This window comes from Hippocampus comes, unplaced genomic scaffold, assembly GCF_001891065.2.
Source record: "Hippocampus comes isolate QL1 unplaced genomic scaffold, H_comes_QL1_v1.1 scaffold366, whole genome shotgun sequence".
NCBI lineage: Eukaryota > Metazoa > Chordata > Actinopteri > Syngnathiformes > Syngnathidae > Hippocampus > Hippocampus comes.
Genome location: NW_017805541.1, coordinates 69,481 through 83,946, shown reverse-complemented (window position 1 = coordinate 83,946; position 14,466 = coordinate 69,481). Strand labels below are relative to the sequence as shown.

The window sequence follows — 14,466 nt, the reverse complement described above, 5'->3', positions numbered from 1 at the left end:
GCAGACAAAATACACGTTTTCTTGTCTTAATATTATTCCCATACACAATGTGGATATCCTGGCACTACGCAATGTCCTTAAAGAGCCTTTACTTGTGTTCTCTCAACAGTTTCTTGTTGTTTTGCATTTAGGCACTTATTTAAATATGCTTGATATAATAATAAAAGTCAATCATACTATCCCTGTCCATTATATAAGCTTTACCCCGAGCCTCGATGTCTTTGAAAGTGCACGTGATTTGCTTACCCAACTGTCAAGGAATCTTTGGAATATTGTGTATACTGTGCGCACATCATCCCTTCTTCATGACCACAAATAATATTTAGTGTGCATCTTACACCTATGTTCTGGTCACAAAATAATACTTAATGGCCACACATAAGAATGATATGTGAACTTTATATTGAAATTACGGTCACCATAAAAAAAAAAAAAAAATCCAGATATCTCTTCTGAGGAACACAGTATAGCTCCATTCATCTGCAGTGTTAAAACAGTTCTATTTTTTATTAGGAGCACACAGAAAATAAAAAAAGTTATGTTTTGAGAATAAAATCAAAGTGTTGCTTCAGTTGAGAAGTTAAATAACCGCAGTGGTCAATTCGATGTAAAAAAAAAATCTTGATTCAAATGTTAAATTATAGTTATTTACTTGCATTGCTGAACAGAATAATCTGGTTTTAGTTTTTGAATGTTATGCTCGACTTTGAGTGCATTAAAGTGGAATCAATAACCCTGTCTGATTCTGATGGCAAATAATTCAGAACTCACTACAATTGAAAAAGTCTGCATTAAAGCACTTCATGATGCTCGATGGTCTCTTCTCATTTTTTTAATGACTAGTGGTCTAATACATGTTAAACACTGCCATTTTTTTTTTAATCCTCTTACCCTTCTGACCTCTATGACCACATTCTCCTTGTCCATCCATTATCTGAACCGCTTTATCCTCACGAGGGTCGCGGGCGTGCTGGAGCCTATCCCAGCTGTCATCGGGCAGAAGGCGGGGTACACCCTGAACCGGTTGCCAAACAAGCGCAGCACATTCTCACAGTATTAATTCCGTTGCAATTGGCATGGGATTTTCCTCATCTGTTTTCATTACAAGCGACACAAGAGGCAAAAAAAAAAAAAACATCTTTCTAAATGGCACGTCCTGGACTATTTCTTGCTGTTAATAACGCTACACATTTGAATCCCATAGGAGGTTGCGTTTTATTGTTTTTATTGAATAGAAAATAAAAGTTCTACACCAATTTGCATTCCAGAACTCACCTATGGTCATGACTTTGGAACAGTGAGTGAAAAAAAAATACCATCCTGGATATAAACAACCAACACAAGTTCCTTCTACAATGCTACGTTGACTCCCTAGTGCCTCGCAAGAGGAAAAAGTCATCATTAAGAGACAGGATTGGCCGAGAGCTAGCTTATTTGGACAACTTTGTTCCTTTTCAATAAAGTCTTCAGCTGTGGAAACGAATAGGGATCAAGTAATGGGAGACGTCCAGATCCGGATGGAGTGGATGAGAAAGTGCTGCCTGGGAAAGTCGAGTGTGAGGGTGAGCGCGAGGGCAAATGGGGCACGAGTTCATATGGAAACATACAAATGTGATAGAGCCTTTTTCCATGTGTGCTTGGTCAAGGCACGAAGCGGGAGGGGCTTCTCGCGGCGCGGGATCAGTCAGGGTCCCAGTTATGGCATGTGTCCTTCAGTAATCCCGGCACGGCTTGTGTGGAGTTGAGGTACGCCGCGCAGAAACCTTGGCAGGAACTACGTCGTCGCAAAAAAGACTCATTTGGGGGTGAATATTTGTGTTCCTCGGAGTCCTGGAGTTTTTTTTTGGGGGGGGAGAACTCCTCTCCTATGCTGCGTAGTCCACTTATATACCATCGGGCTCCTCGCAGACTCAAGTTCCACTCTCCCGTTGCATTAAAAAGCCCCCCCGGTGCATTGCTGCGGTGTCACAGGACGAGGGAGTGACGCTGTCCGCTGACGTGGGTGCGCTGCTCTTTCGGCCCGCGTATCGGGTTGCCGTCTTCAAGCCCCGCTCCTGCTCTCTCGGAGAGTCACCTGTCCCGGGTCGGGAGGAATGCCGCGACTGACGCGGTTGGGTGACGCCAGCAGTGACTCCGGTGGCGCTTCTGCTTAGCGAGGGACGTTTGCCAGTGTGTGTAAATATGCACGCGGTGTGCCATGCAAATGTGGTGCGTCTCCTTGGAGGTTGTTTTGACACCGGAGACCTGCCTCCCGATGATAAAAGAGAGCAGATCTCTCCTTGCCAATCCAAAATGGTCCAGACTCCACAGATCCAGAGTGTCTGTATCTGTATCAGTCATACCCAAAGATGGGAGAAGAGAGGGACTACCGCACGTGCAGCAGGTGGAGTGCCAGTTTCTTCAGTCAACTCCCTAACCTCTGCTTTTGAAGTTCCACCAACGCTTCCTCCCCCCCTCCCCCTCGCTCCTCGCACACGCTTTACAGTGGACACTGCTCCGAGGTGAATGAGCCTCCTTCTTTCTTTTTTCTCCTCTTCTTCTTGTGGACGGTCCAGCAGGCAGTGGCCATCAGCAGGAGCAACAGCCCCGTGACCAACAGCACGAGAGACACCACCTTGGTCTGGGGCAGGTCATTGTAGGCGTAGGTAACCCCCGTCCCGGCCACGCCAATCACCAACGAGATGATTCCAAAGGGGAAGATGCAGCGGTACCAAGACTTCTCCATGCCTCCCGTGGCCTGGGAGAGACGCTCCAAGGAGGAGAGGACCTCCGGGACTTTGGAGCCTCCGGTTTCCAGGGACTGGCTCTCTGGCGGTTGGCACGCAAGTGGCCCTGTGCTGCAGCCCATTTTCGCTGCAGGGGCAGGTGAATTATCGCTTGAACCCCTTTGTGGAGTCAATCAGATATACGAAGTCCAAACAGAGCGATAAGGTCTCTGCAGACCGGAGCAGGAAAAGATTTCTGATAAAATTGGTCCTAAAACAACACTCTCCTCCTCCTCCCTTTGTCACTGCCTCTCCTCACTGTGGCTTCTCGAGCTCTGAGGCAGCACGTTGTGCACTGGAACTGAACGCAGCGGCGAGGCACATATAAAGAAGCGGGGAGGAGAAGGAGGAGCTCCGGGGAAGTCCGAGTACTCCCATTGGTGTTCATTTGTGTGACATCGTGCCACCCTGAATCAGGGAGGAGCGGGGTTGTAATGAAGACCAGAAAAGAGGAGAGTTAACAGTTCCCCGTCTTTTTTTTTTCCTGCATCACCCCATTCATACCTCACAATTCTAGTAGAGTCAATGTTATTTTGTAGAAAAAAAAAAAGCCAGAAGCCAACTGCGGCATGAGGGAGAATCCCTCCTTTGGCGTAAATTTAACATGCACTGCGCCACTCTGCAATAAAAAAGGTGTGTCATCACCACCACATGACTATTCACGACTGGTGCACCACAGGGGGTTTACATGTGGACGCTTTCATTTAATGAGAAAGCCTATACGAAGAGACTTGTTAAAACACCAAGCAGACGTCTTCACCTTCTTCACATGCACAAACAGTGCTTACCATTCCCGCACATGTCAACAGGAGACTGCCCCCACTCCATTCCCACCTACTCACATAAACAGCAGTGATGCCAGGTCTTGTTGTAGGAAAGGCAAGCGTAGTACTTTTCCATAAAAAATCAACCTTCCACTCTGTGCACCCTTGCGACTTTTCTTGCGTCTCTCTCTATGATGTCACCGGCAAGCTACGCTCCCTCCGTTTGTCTGGTTGATGTGTGTTTGTTGGAGAAGACACATAAACAACAATATGCAAGTCTGATGTATTGTTGCTACAACTATGTGGGCCAGACGCTTAATTAGGTACAGCCGCACGGTGTAATATCCATTCATTCACTTCATTTCTATCGTGGTTATCCTCATTATAGTCGCGGGTGACCTGGAGCCTGTGCCTGCTGACTTTGGCGGGTACACTCTGGACTGGTTGCCAGTCAATCGCAGACTGCCACATAGAGACAAACAACATTTTAAACTCACTTCCGGTCTCTTTCGAATATAGGAGGAATACCCGAAGAAAAGACATGCAAGCGCCACAAATGAAGGCCAAGATTCGAACTCCGATCCTCAGAACCTGCATTCTTTTCATACGGTGTTCCCTATAGGTGGTGCTTAGGTACCAGATATCATGGCCGGTGAGTAGATAATCTTTAACGACTGAAAATGCGACCAAAATGAATTAAGGATTAAAAATTGCAGGAAGTAGCATGACTTTGGCTGTCTCGTCGTGATTCGATCAAAAGGAAGGCCAGCTCCTCAAGGCCCACATTACGAGATAATTGGATACCTAATATTCTCATATGTAAGCCAACCACGTTTCCATTAGTGTAAGATCCCCTAAGATACAGTTCACTCTTTTCCCGTTCGAGATGTTTCCCGTTAGAGACAGTTTCCCTTCTGCGAAAGGAGAACGCCTTGCTCAGGAGAATGCTGGAAATGGAAATAAAGAATACAGCACGCCCAAATGCAGTCGATCAGACGAACATAGTGACTAAGCGGCCAATGCTGTTGCTCCAAAGGAGAACTCGAGAGGAGAAACAAAGCAGGGGACGGGAGGAGAGGAATGTTTTTGTGAGCACTCGAGGAGAAAACAACATGCTCAAGAGCACGCAGAGATTCCTGGGGGAGCTTTTGAGTTTCTGTGGAATTTCTTTTTAGCCTCTGTTAAGTGGGAAATGGAGGGTTCCACACCCACACGCACACCATTCCAGTCTGAGAGTGACAAGTTGTTGATAATATGCATTGGGAAATCCCCAAAAAGAGAAAGAAGAAATAATTTGATTTTTGAGGATGCGCAGAGCTACCCTCCCTCTTTTCTGCCCTTCTCACCTCATCAGCAACCATACAGAAAGGTTTCCTATTTCTCTTTTATCGCGCTCTCTCTCATTGCGCCGCCATCATGGAACTGTTATCGTTGTTAATACGGCTGTTGTTGTGCCCAGTGTTCTCTCATTCCTCCCCCCATCTGCTCAACCCCGCCTGTTTGAGGTTTCTTCAATATACACTGTGGAATGGTCACCAGTCAGTCGTAGGACGCATGTAGAAAAGCATTCGCGCTCACATTCACACCCTGTTGACCTAGTTGGACGAGCACGGCAATTTTTTCATTGGCCTTTACTGCAGTTATGCTTAAACCCTCGGAACATTACCCCGCAACCAGTGGCCATAGAACTGTTGATCGCTACATTTTTGAGATGGGGAAACAAAACATCTTCCTCCTCTCTGGAAAATAAGGGTATAGGGATAAACGGAGAGAAACATGGCTCGCTGGCATGAGACAGATCGAACTGGTGGGAATGGGAGAACTGAGCTGGTGACAGCCAGAGTGTAAGAAACTGATTAGCTGCTTGCACTCTGGTTGAAATGCATTAGTGCATTCAGGTCAGAGGAAGGCAGCGTCGTATAGGTGCCACGCCCATCGGGACCGGTGTGTTGAATACGATACGGTCTGGTTGAGGATGTTTCATCGCACTACATGGAGGCCCATCGGCGCACTGCGTTATTAGAAAAAAAAAAAAAAATGCATGGCTGCTGTCTGCCACTTCTGATCCTGGAGGTGAGGTCTGCCTTTTTCTTTTTCACACTCAGTCAGACTGCTTCTTGAGTGCTTTTATTGATTAAAACTCACTTAGCAGAACATTTGAACTTCAGCTCTTTTTCTCGCAACCCCCCCGAGGGGAAACGTTGGCATTTCCAGATCACAGCATACGGCCAAGGCGCTCCCCGTGTGTATCATCTCAGCCTTGGTGTGTTCAGCAGGCCTCAAACACCCACGTCCTGCTGCGTCAACACAGAACCACCTGTCGCCCCGTCTGGCGAGGCCGAGGCTATCCATACGTCATCTGCGGGTACGAGCCCTTAAAGCCTCCCCGAAGGCTTCCGACGTACTCCCCTCACCTCACAATTGCTGAGTTTCTCTGGATCACAGATGGTGAATTACTTTCAGGTTCGGGATTCTGCGCGTGCAGTTGAGGTATTTTAGTGACATCTCTCAATTCCCTGAAGTATAATACATGGTCTGTTGCAATGGCTGGAAAAGTTTCACTTTTTTTTTTTTTTTTAATCTTTGATACTCGCTGTCTTAGTATTCACGACCAGAAGACGGTTATTTTCCCAGTTTAAAACTACAATGGCGCCAGGAAAATGAACACAACTCATGCAATTTTATGCTCATACTGTATATGTAACCAAACACCTCATGGAAAAAGTAGTGGTTCACTTACCGGACTTTATTGCGTCGGTTCAGTTCCCACTTATTGCAAATGGTTCTCTATCTCCGTAAGTGCCCTGGCATAGGCAATATAGGAAATGAATGGACGGACATTACAAATCATGACATTGAAAAGTGTCGAGGTTCTTGTATTTTTTTTTTATTTCAGATCTGCAATTGTCTTCTTTGCATCTCACACGATACAAGAAATGAAAAGTTCACGATTAATTCCTTAGGAAAACGTAATACTAAACAATCACTTGATGATTTGAAAAGAGGGACAATCATTACTCAGGCTCGGGGTCCAGGACGATAACAGGGAAACGCTGACCTCCTTCACCCAGGAGGGAGTACAAGTCTCTCAGCACACTGCAGTTCGTACAAGAAGGGACGATGGAGGCCAGTTGAGGGGATAGAGCGTCAAGCAGAGCCTGTCAGATGCACGAGGCAACATCAGCTCATTGCAACGTTTATAAAAACGGATTATGGCGTGAAAGCTAAATAGCTTTTAAAATATTATTTTACACCCAAATTCTATATTTTCATTATTATGCCGCGTTTCTCAAACGACTGAACCCATTCAACCTCCTAATATTCACAAATTTCAAGAAATTCAGGTTTGCATTTTTCACATTCCCCAATATTCCCACGTTTCTCACATTTTACACACACGTACACACACACACACACACACGCATTTTTCAGTCTTCCACGTTTTCCACAAAAATCCCAAATTTATGGAAACTCTTTTTTCAAACCCAACTTCATCCTTTTTTCAGTCTCATTGTCAACTTCTCTTCCATTGAAATCAGCTCTCCAACAAGTCAACCGGCATAAGCTCTTTACCACTCACGTCCAATTTCCAAAGCAATTTCATTTTCGAGCAAATATGAATGTCCTTATAACTGAGGGCAGTGTGCTACACTCACCTGCTGGATGTAAATCTCCTGCTGCAGCAGAGCCACTCTCATCCTGGTTGCTTCCAGCTGCCGCAGCTCAGACTCTGAGCCGTAAGTGATAGTCACGGGCAGACGGCGCGCGATCGCCTCACCTTCCGCTGGCCCGGCGGCGTAAAGGCAAACTCCCTCTGGCCTCCATCGATCCCAGGCTTGCCACTCTGATGAAAAAAACGCAGCTATTTTTAGAGCGTGAGCAACCGTAAGCCGAAAACGTTTGCTGCCTCCACTTGAAATAGCTTGACGAACCACGACAGCGCGAATGGCTTTCCAAGGGGACACGTTATGGAAATTTTATTTTTAATTACTTGTTTACAAAACTGTGTCTCCCGAGTACCTGACCACCCCATCAAGTATGAAATTGAAAAAAAAAAAAGTAAATATTTTATTTGAAAATGAGATTAGGATTAGGGTATCTATTGCAGAATAAAAAATGTGACCACATTGTTGGGTTCCTTTCACAGGGAATTAGCAAAGAAATGGAAAATAAATCAAAAAAAAAACTTCGACCTTGTTTTGCTTGCTCTGCAACATTCCGCAGCTCCACTGCTGTCATTTGCAGTCTCTCAGGCGTTAGACACAAATTTTCTTTAATCCCTGCAGTGGTTAAAAAAAAAAAAAAAAGGAATAATAATAATAATAATAATCATAATAATAATTTCAAATGGATCATGAAGGCAAAGGAAATGTGAGTTTTTCAATGGAAATGTGCTTTGGAGCCGTCTTGGCTTGCAGTCATACAAAAATGGAGATGAGATGCGAGGCAGTGTAAATTTCTCAGACAGATAACCACTTCCTGCCAGCTCTCAGGCCTCTGCCAAGGTCAAAGTAAAAATAAAAATGCCTGGATGGAATTCAAAATATAAAGTTCTTCCTCTTCTCATGCTTTGCGCTTCTGTCAAGGTTAATTAAAAACGGCCCAAAAGTTGCTTCTGATCACTGTGGCAACATTTACAATTATTTGAGCCACAAGGTGACCGAATCCCTCCGCAAACACCTTCCTGTTTCCTTATGTTAGTGTCAGGCATCTTCAAAGGGTGAGTAGTTTTGTTTTATTTTATTTTCACCCATCAATTTGTAGCCCGTTGAACAATTAAGAGTCTTTAATGAACCTAACATCAAATTATTTTGGAGTGTGGGAGGACAATTCTACCAGAGAACGTCAGTGAGGCAGACACCCAAACCACTAGTTCACTCTGCTGCCTTCCCATTTTTTCCCCCAATGGCAAAATTTGTGTAAAATAATTTGGAACTCAACCTGCACCACCCAACAGCTGGATTTGTTTTCCCCGATTCACTCGTAATTCGTTGCCCTGAGGATTTTACCCAGTTCCGCGCCTTGCTCTGGGGTCTGTTGGTCCAGAAGGTCCATTGTCTGGCAACGCTGGGCGAGGTCATCAACCCGGTGAGTCAGTCTGCTAACCAGATGTCCGATCTGCTCCGGGCTTCCAGGTGGCCAGTCCTTGGGAAACTATAAACGTCGCATTGAGAAAAGCACACATAACATGGTAAGTATTCATATTTCTCAAGAAAATGCAGTGTTTCAATCCATTTCACTCTGTGGGCCTGAGTATGGAATGAGATTATGATTCCCAACACAGGCCCTACTCTCTAATCACCAAATGGGAGCGTGATTTTTAATTAACCCATCAGCCAAATGAAAAAATCCTTTTGGAGCACTACTTAAGCGTGACACTAATTACGTACATGATTGCTATTGCAAAATGACAACGTACCGGATCGATGTGAGCTGAAAAAAAAAAAACAACAACCCCAAAACATATATGAAGTACTTTCTGTCCATCTGTGTTTTTTTTTTTTTTTTTTTTTTTTTAGGAATCCGCGCAATACTTCATACTCATAGAATACTTGGTTGTATAAGATACATTGCATGTGTGATATACTGAGGGCAACTTTATAGGAAATAACCTTATCTCACTACATATTCGAGTGGCAAGATAAAATGGTGATTCCACTATACAGGCTGTGATTCCAAACATAGCCTAAAGTCTTCCATGAACCTGACATGCATGTTTTTGGAATGTGGGAGGAAGTCCCCGGAGAAAACCTACGCGAACAAGGGGCGAACATGCAAACTTCACACACATCTCGACTGTGAGGCGGACGCGCAAACCACGAGTCTCGTGGTGCATAGCAAACTGAAATTTAGATAGAAAAGGCTTGTGAATGTGTTTTTATTTTTGCTTTTAAATGAAATGCATAATGGTGATTTTTCGAATTAAATTCAATTTATATATTTTTTTAAACTTTTTTTTCTCCTGGATTTCAACGCCTCAACACTACATATTCTCTGATTTCCGTCATCCTCCATGAAAGCGGACTGATAAGACATTTGCAGACATCAATTAATGTTTCTGCATTTGGTGCACTATACATTTAAAATAATGTCCATTTTTTTTCAAGGGATGGAAATATTTTATAATCCAAATCATTGATTAACACAAAAACAACCTATTAATCGATTAATTGAATAATCATTAATTGGAGCCATAATATATTGACATAGTCATTGTCAGGATTTTTCTCAACAATCAAAGGGCCTTGTAAAAATAATACAGAAAAAAAAAACCTTTGCAAATGGACCAAAATGGAACCTTGTGGCGCAGATGATGACAATAATAAATATAAATACAACAATCATATTCCAGTCAATCAAAAAACTGCTTTATTATCTTTGAAAATACTTTTTTTTTTTAAACAGCTTCTGTATTTCATCTCATTAAGATTCACCAGAGAAGACGCAAAAGACAATGCACTGGCCTTTTTGGATTGCAAGGTCAGCTTAGAGCAGGACAAAACTCTTAAGGTTGAGGTCTACAGAAAACCCACGCACACAGATCAGTATTTGCATTTCAACTCCAATCACCCGCTGCAACACAAGCTAGGTGTAATTAGAACACTTGAACACAGAGCGAGCCAAATCTCCACCAACACCAAGTCGAGAGAGAGTGAGGTCAAACACATCGAGAAGGCATTGTCAGGGTGTAGCTACCCTAAATGGGCCTTTGGCAAAGTTAGGAAAATTAAAACAAACAGAGAGGAAACCAACCAACAGAGAGAAAAGAAGAGAAGGGGTGGCTGTGTACCTTATATTGCCGGCCTCTCAGAGAAAATACAAAGAATATTTCTACAACATGATATTCCTGTTTATTTTAAACCGATAAACACATTGAGACAAAAACTAGTACACCCCAAAGACCGGGTTCCTAACACCCAAAAATGCAATCTGATTTATTCCATCCGTTGCCAAGAAAGTGAGTGCAAGGAACATTACATCGGAGAAACCAAACAAACCCTCAAGAAAAGACTTTATCAACACAAATGGAAAAACAATGATAACAAAAGTGCAGTATACGCACACTTAAAAGAACCAAACCACACAATTGAAGATGAACAAGTAAAAATCCTAGGAACAGAAAAGAGATGGTTTGAAAGGGGAGTAAAGGAAGCGATTTTTGTTAAAAAATTTTCACCCTCTCTGAACCGTGAAGGAGGTATCAGATTTAACCTGTCTCCTATTTACAATAACTTGTTGACCAGTAAGGGACATAGACATGCTGATCAGGCTAACTGAAAGTAGCTATTCAGCCTTAGCCCAAACAATAGGCCTAATCAAGACCCAATGATAGGGAGTTTAGAAACCAATGGGCCTCTTCACCATAGGGGCGTGACTAACCATCCCCACCCAGTCCTCAAACAGGCCACGCTCAGCCTTTTAGCGCAGAGCAACTTCCCGGAGTCTTCACGGAGACTTCAGGGTTGTCTACCGCTGACGAAGCTTCTGTGAGAGAAGCGAAACGTCCTTTTTTTTTTTTTTTTGTTTTTTGTTTTTTACCCACAGGTACAGATGACGACTGACAGAACCCTTTCTACGATGGAACTTTCCTGTACGACTGAGAGCCTCCACAAGCATCTCATTAAGAACAAACAGGTGTACCTAAAGAACTGTCCTGTGAGTAAAACTGTGACACACAGCAGGGGGGGAAAATCTGCGCGGAACTTTTCCAAGAGCAATTTGACAGACGTCATGAGAAAAGAGGAAGGATATACCGTTGCTCTCATTCTCTCCATGAAGCGACTCCTCCCGGGCGCAGGTTTCCTTTGAGCGGCCAGCACTTTGTCCCACATTCTGTCGAGGAAGGAAACAAGGAAATAAGAAAGTGAAAAAAGAGCTGTACCAGAGTCGAACACATAAAGAGAGATTTTGCCCCACCTGTTTTTTTTGAGCCTCAGACAGATCCACCGTTCCTTCTGCTCGTTCACCGCGCTGGCGGGAGAGAAACAAACTTGAGAAAAATAAACGCACATGGGAACGCTATCTTATAATGCTGCTGTGCTTTTAGCTCTGGACGCTGTTGGATTAAAACTCCATAGTCTCCATTTTGCTGTCATGGGCATGTTCTCTTTTCATGGCAGATTTTCACATCACGTAAAACGCATTACTATTTACAGTGCTGTGAAATAGTGTACACAAGAAATTAAATTGGCATTTAGAAACTGCATTTTCTTGGGTTGTCTCTGAGCGATACTAAAATTGGTTTGATGAGCTGAAATGTTTGTGCGTTGTAAATATGCAAAGAACACAGAAATCAGGAAGAGGGAAAGTACTTTTTCACAGCACTGCAGGTCTACTGTACCTTCTTGGTTGAGGCAGACTGTGATCTCCCGTGCCTCCTTTGTCATGTGACGCTGTTGCAGCTGAAACTTTGAGCTCACCACTTGGCGTGATGCTTCCATCGGTGATGCTAACTGGGGGAGTCTGCTGGACACTTTTTATAGCCTGATGCATCGTCTTCGAATGGGTCTTAAGCAAATTTTTACAAACGGCGCTTTTATGCTTTCCGGGACCGCAGGCGGTTGAGGATCTCGAAGACGTCACAGGCTTTTCGGGCGCTTTTTTGTCACTGCTGGCAGACTTGAGGGTTGCTTTGCTGGCAGTTTGATTTCCTTTGAAGGCAAAAGAGGCTTTTATCGTCATCGCTTTGGGTAAGGTGGCAAGGTCCTTTTGAAAATGAGTGGGTTTGTTTCCCTTGGGGTCTTTACTGGAAAGCTTCGTGCCAGCGCGCACGTGTAGGGCTTTTTCTAATGCTTCCTCAAGCAGTTTCATTTCTTGTGTCTCCACTGAGGATGAAGGTGCTGTGTCTGAAAAGACACACACACACACATTCTTTCACGATGTACTGTATATCGAGACACTATACATATTCAGTAGGTATCACTTGCACAATCTAATTAGCTCAATATTTCCTCAAATAGTGGCCTCTGTCGGCCAACTAATTGCGATGTGATGTCCCCAGCTTCGTTCACTAAAATAAATGAGAACCTTAACTCAAATAAAAGACATTTTATTTTACCCTCAAGAAATCAAATGGCAGATGGTGCCACTATATGACTGAAATCGATATAAAGTAAAACCTATCGACCGACCAACCAACCGATTCCATTGATTAACATGCTGGATTTGGCATTACAACAGCATTATTTGTATTTATATCCTCTGGCCGTTCCTGCCGACTGCTGTCAGGCTATTGAATAGACGGTCCTGAAAACCTGGACTCACCCCCAGTCACTCATTTTTAATATGGTTATATTTATATTTTATATTTATATATATTTTTTGTCTTCTACTTTCTCCCTTTCATAATTTTGCTGCTGTAAATTGGGAATTTCTCCATTGTGGGACAAATAAAGGTTTTCTTTTCTTATCTTATCTTATCTGAATGGACTGGGCCAGCCTGAAATAATGATGGACTTCCGGGTCTGCTGCTGAATAATGGAAGTTCACTACCGCGCCCACCACTGGACAAGAGCCTTTGCAAATTAATTGGCCATCCCTGTTGTAGAATCACAAGTAAGTCACTGACCATCAAGAATGCATATATTAATAATTAAAAATGTATTTATTAATGTTATGTGTTTATACAAATATTATTTCCTTATGTTGCATCTAATCTTCCAGCTAACTGACTCACAGATATTTAACACAACGGTTTTCAATTTCTTTGTACAGAAATACATTTTATTTACTTAAAGTTACCTATCAGACCATCCGTTGTTGGTTCTGGCTCTTCGGGAGCTGTCCTGTAGGGAAAAGACAGGATCATATGGAACCAAGCAATTTTAGCAAATACATTCAATAGAATCAAATTACACTGACACAAATTTAATTTCACGATACTACTGTACTTTCAATGCTTTTCTCAAACATTACATTTTCGTTAACACAGTGATACAATGAACTTAATGTGTGACAACATCAATAAAATCGGCCTGGCGACAGTTTGATGTAGATTGCAATGAAACAGAACATTACGTCAAAAAAAAAGGCACTGCTGGGATTCGAACCCAGGATCTCCTGTTTACTAGACAGGCGCTTTAACCAACTAAGCCACAGCGCCAGGTGCCATATGAGGCAGTATTTCTACGATTCAATCGTCATTGAGTCAACAATATGCTAACCGAAAGGTCAAACGTGATGTAATATACAGTACTTACAAACTTTGTAGTAGTTCTTTGTACAATTGAATGCGGCCGTTCACCCTCGCCTGTTCGTCTTTGCACGACTTGATTGCTGTCTCGACGGAGGAAAGCAGCGACATACTTCTTGGACTATTCTTCACTTTAAATGAACATTAAAAGTAGGATTAGTCGATTGAAAGTGTCAGAGCAAGCCATCGTCGGTTGTATTTTCTTCAAAAAAAAAAAAAACAACTGAGCGCCAGCCGGCGAATTCGTATGACGTATGCGGAAGCAAAGTCACAAAAGGTTAAGATAGTACTGGACTGTGTGAATAACGACAATTCTTAAAACTCTTGTACCCCGTTTGAATAAATATGACTTTTATTCACATTAAAAACGACAGAAGACAACATTGTGACTTTGTTTCATCTTGGTGTGCCAACTCTCGCGAGAAGTGCTACCACTCGCCCCAACGTGCAGTTGTTAACTCGGATCGATCATTTTCCTTAACTGTTTTAGTTCTCCTTGCATTGAATAGAAATGCTCCCAAAATCAAGTTACTGGAAATACAGCAGCTTGCTGGCCTCGTTGGAAAGAATGCCTCATCTCATTCATCATCTTACCCCCTCGGTGCCAACAATCAAAGCAGCCATCTGCCATACTAATGATGGGTATTAATATTCACATCTCCACAATATTATTTCGCTTCCTCGTCTGTCACATGTCCTCTACCATATGCATGCAAGTGTTTATTTGTTCATCTTGTACGTATCC

The 14,466-nt window shown here is 43.2% G+C and overlaps 2 protein-coding genes and 1 non-coding gene across 5 annotated transcripts; all 3 read right to left on the bottom strand.

The window, feature by feature from the left end:
* Nucleotides 1–2,479: 2,479 nt before the first annotated feature.
* Nucleotides 2,480–2,848, bottom strand: LOC109521421 (transmembrane protein 100). Its single transcript, XM_019879243.1, has one exon. The coding sequence runs from the start codon at nt 2,846–2,848 to the stop codon at nt 2,480–2,482; it is 369 nt and encodes a 122-aa protein (XP_019734802.1).
* Nucleotides 2,849–14,079, bottom strand: tedc2 (tubulin epsilon and delta complex 2). Of its 3 annotated transcripts, XM_019879261.1 has the most exons (11): nt 13,729–14,077; nt 13,271–13,314; nt 11,871–12,375; nt 11,447–11,500; nt 11,284–11,362; nt 8,539–8,683; nt 7,723–7,809; nt 7,186–7,373; nt 6,548–6,687; nt 6,270–6,333; nt 2,849–5,540 (listed from the first exon to the last, which is right to left on the bottom strand). In XM_019879261.1, exons 1-10 carry the CDS (start codon nt 13,830–13,832, stop codon nt 6,300–6,302), a joined length of 1,380 nt encoding a protein of 459 aa, XP_019734820.1. In that variant the 5' UTR covers nt 13,833–14,077; the 3' UTR covers nt 2,849–5,540; nt 6,270–6,299. The 3 variants fall into 3 exon arrangements, with proteins under 3 accessions (XP_019734820.1, XP_019734821.1, XP_019734819.1); XM_019879260.1 differs by lacking the exon at nt 2,849–5,540 and having other exon boundaries at nt 6,162–6,333; XM_019879262.1 differs by lacking the exons at nt 2,849–5,540; nt 7,723–7,809 and having other exon boundaries at nt 6,153–6,333; nt 13,729–14,079.
* On the bottom strand, nt 13,558–13,631 carry trnat-agu (transfer RNA threonine (anticodon AGU)). Its single transcript has one exon. It is a non-coding gene; the product is annotated as a tRNA-Thr (tRNA).
* Nucleotides 14,080–14,466: the final 387 nt, after the last annotated feature.

What these genes read in the sequence shown, in the direction of transcription:
- LOC109521421 (XM_019879243.1), bottom strand. Translation starts at nt 2,848, where the DNA reads ATGGGCTGCAGCACAGGGCCACTTGCGTGCCAACCGCCAGAGAGCCAG.
- tedc2 (XM_019879261.1), bottom strand. Translation starts at nt 13,832, where the DNA reads ATGTCGCTGCTTTCCTCCGTCGAGACAGCAATCAAGTCGTGCAAAGAC. An exon ending in AACAACGGATGGTCTGATAG is followed by an intron (nt 12,376 to 13,270) that starts GTAACTTTAAGT and finishes GTGTCTTTTCAG; the next exon opens with ACACAGCACCTTCATCCTCA. An exon ending in GTCCTGGACCCCGAGCCTGA is followed by an intron (nt 6,334 to 6,547) that starts GTAATGATTGTC and finishes TGCCTATGCCAG; the next exon opens with GGCACTTACGGAGATAGAGA.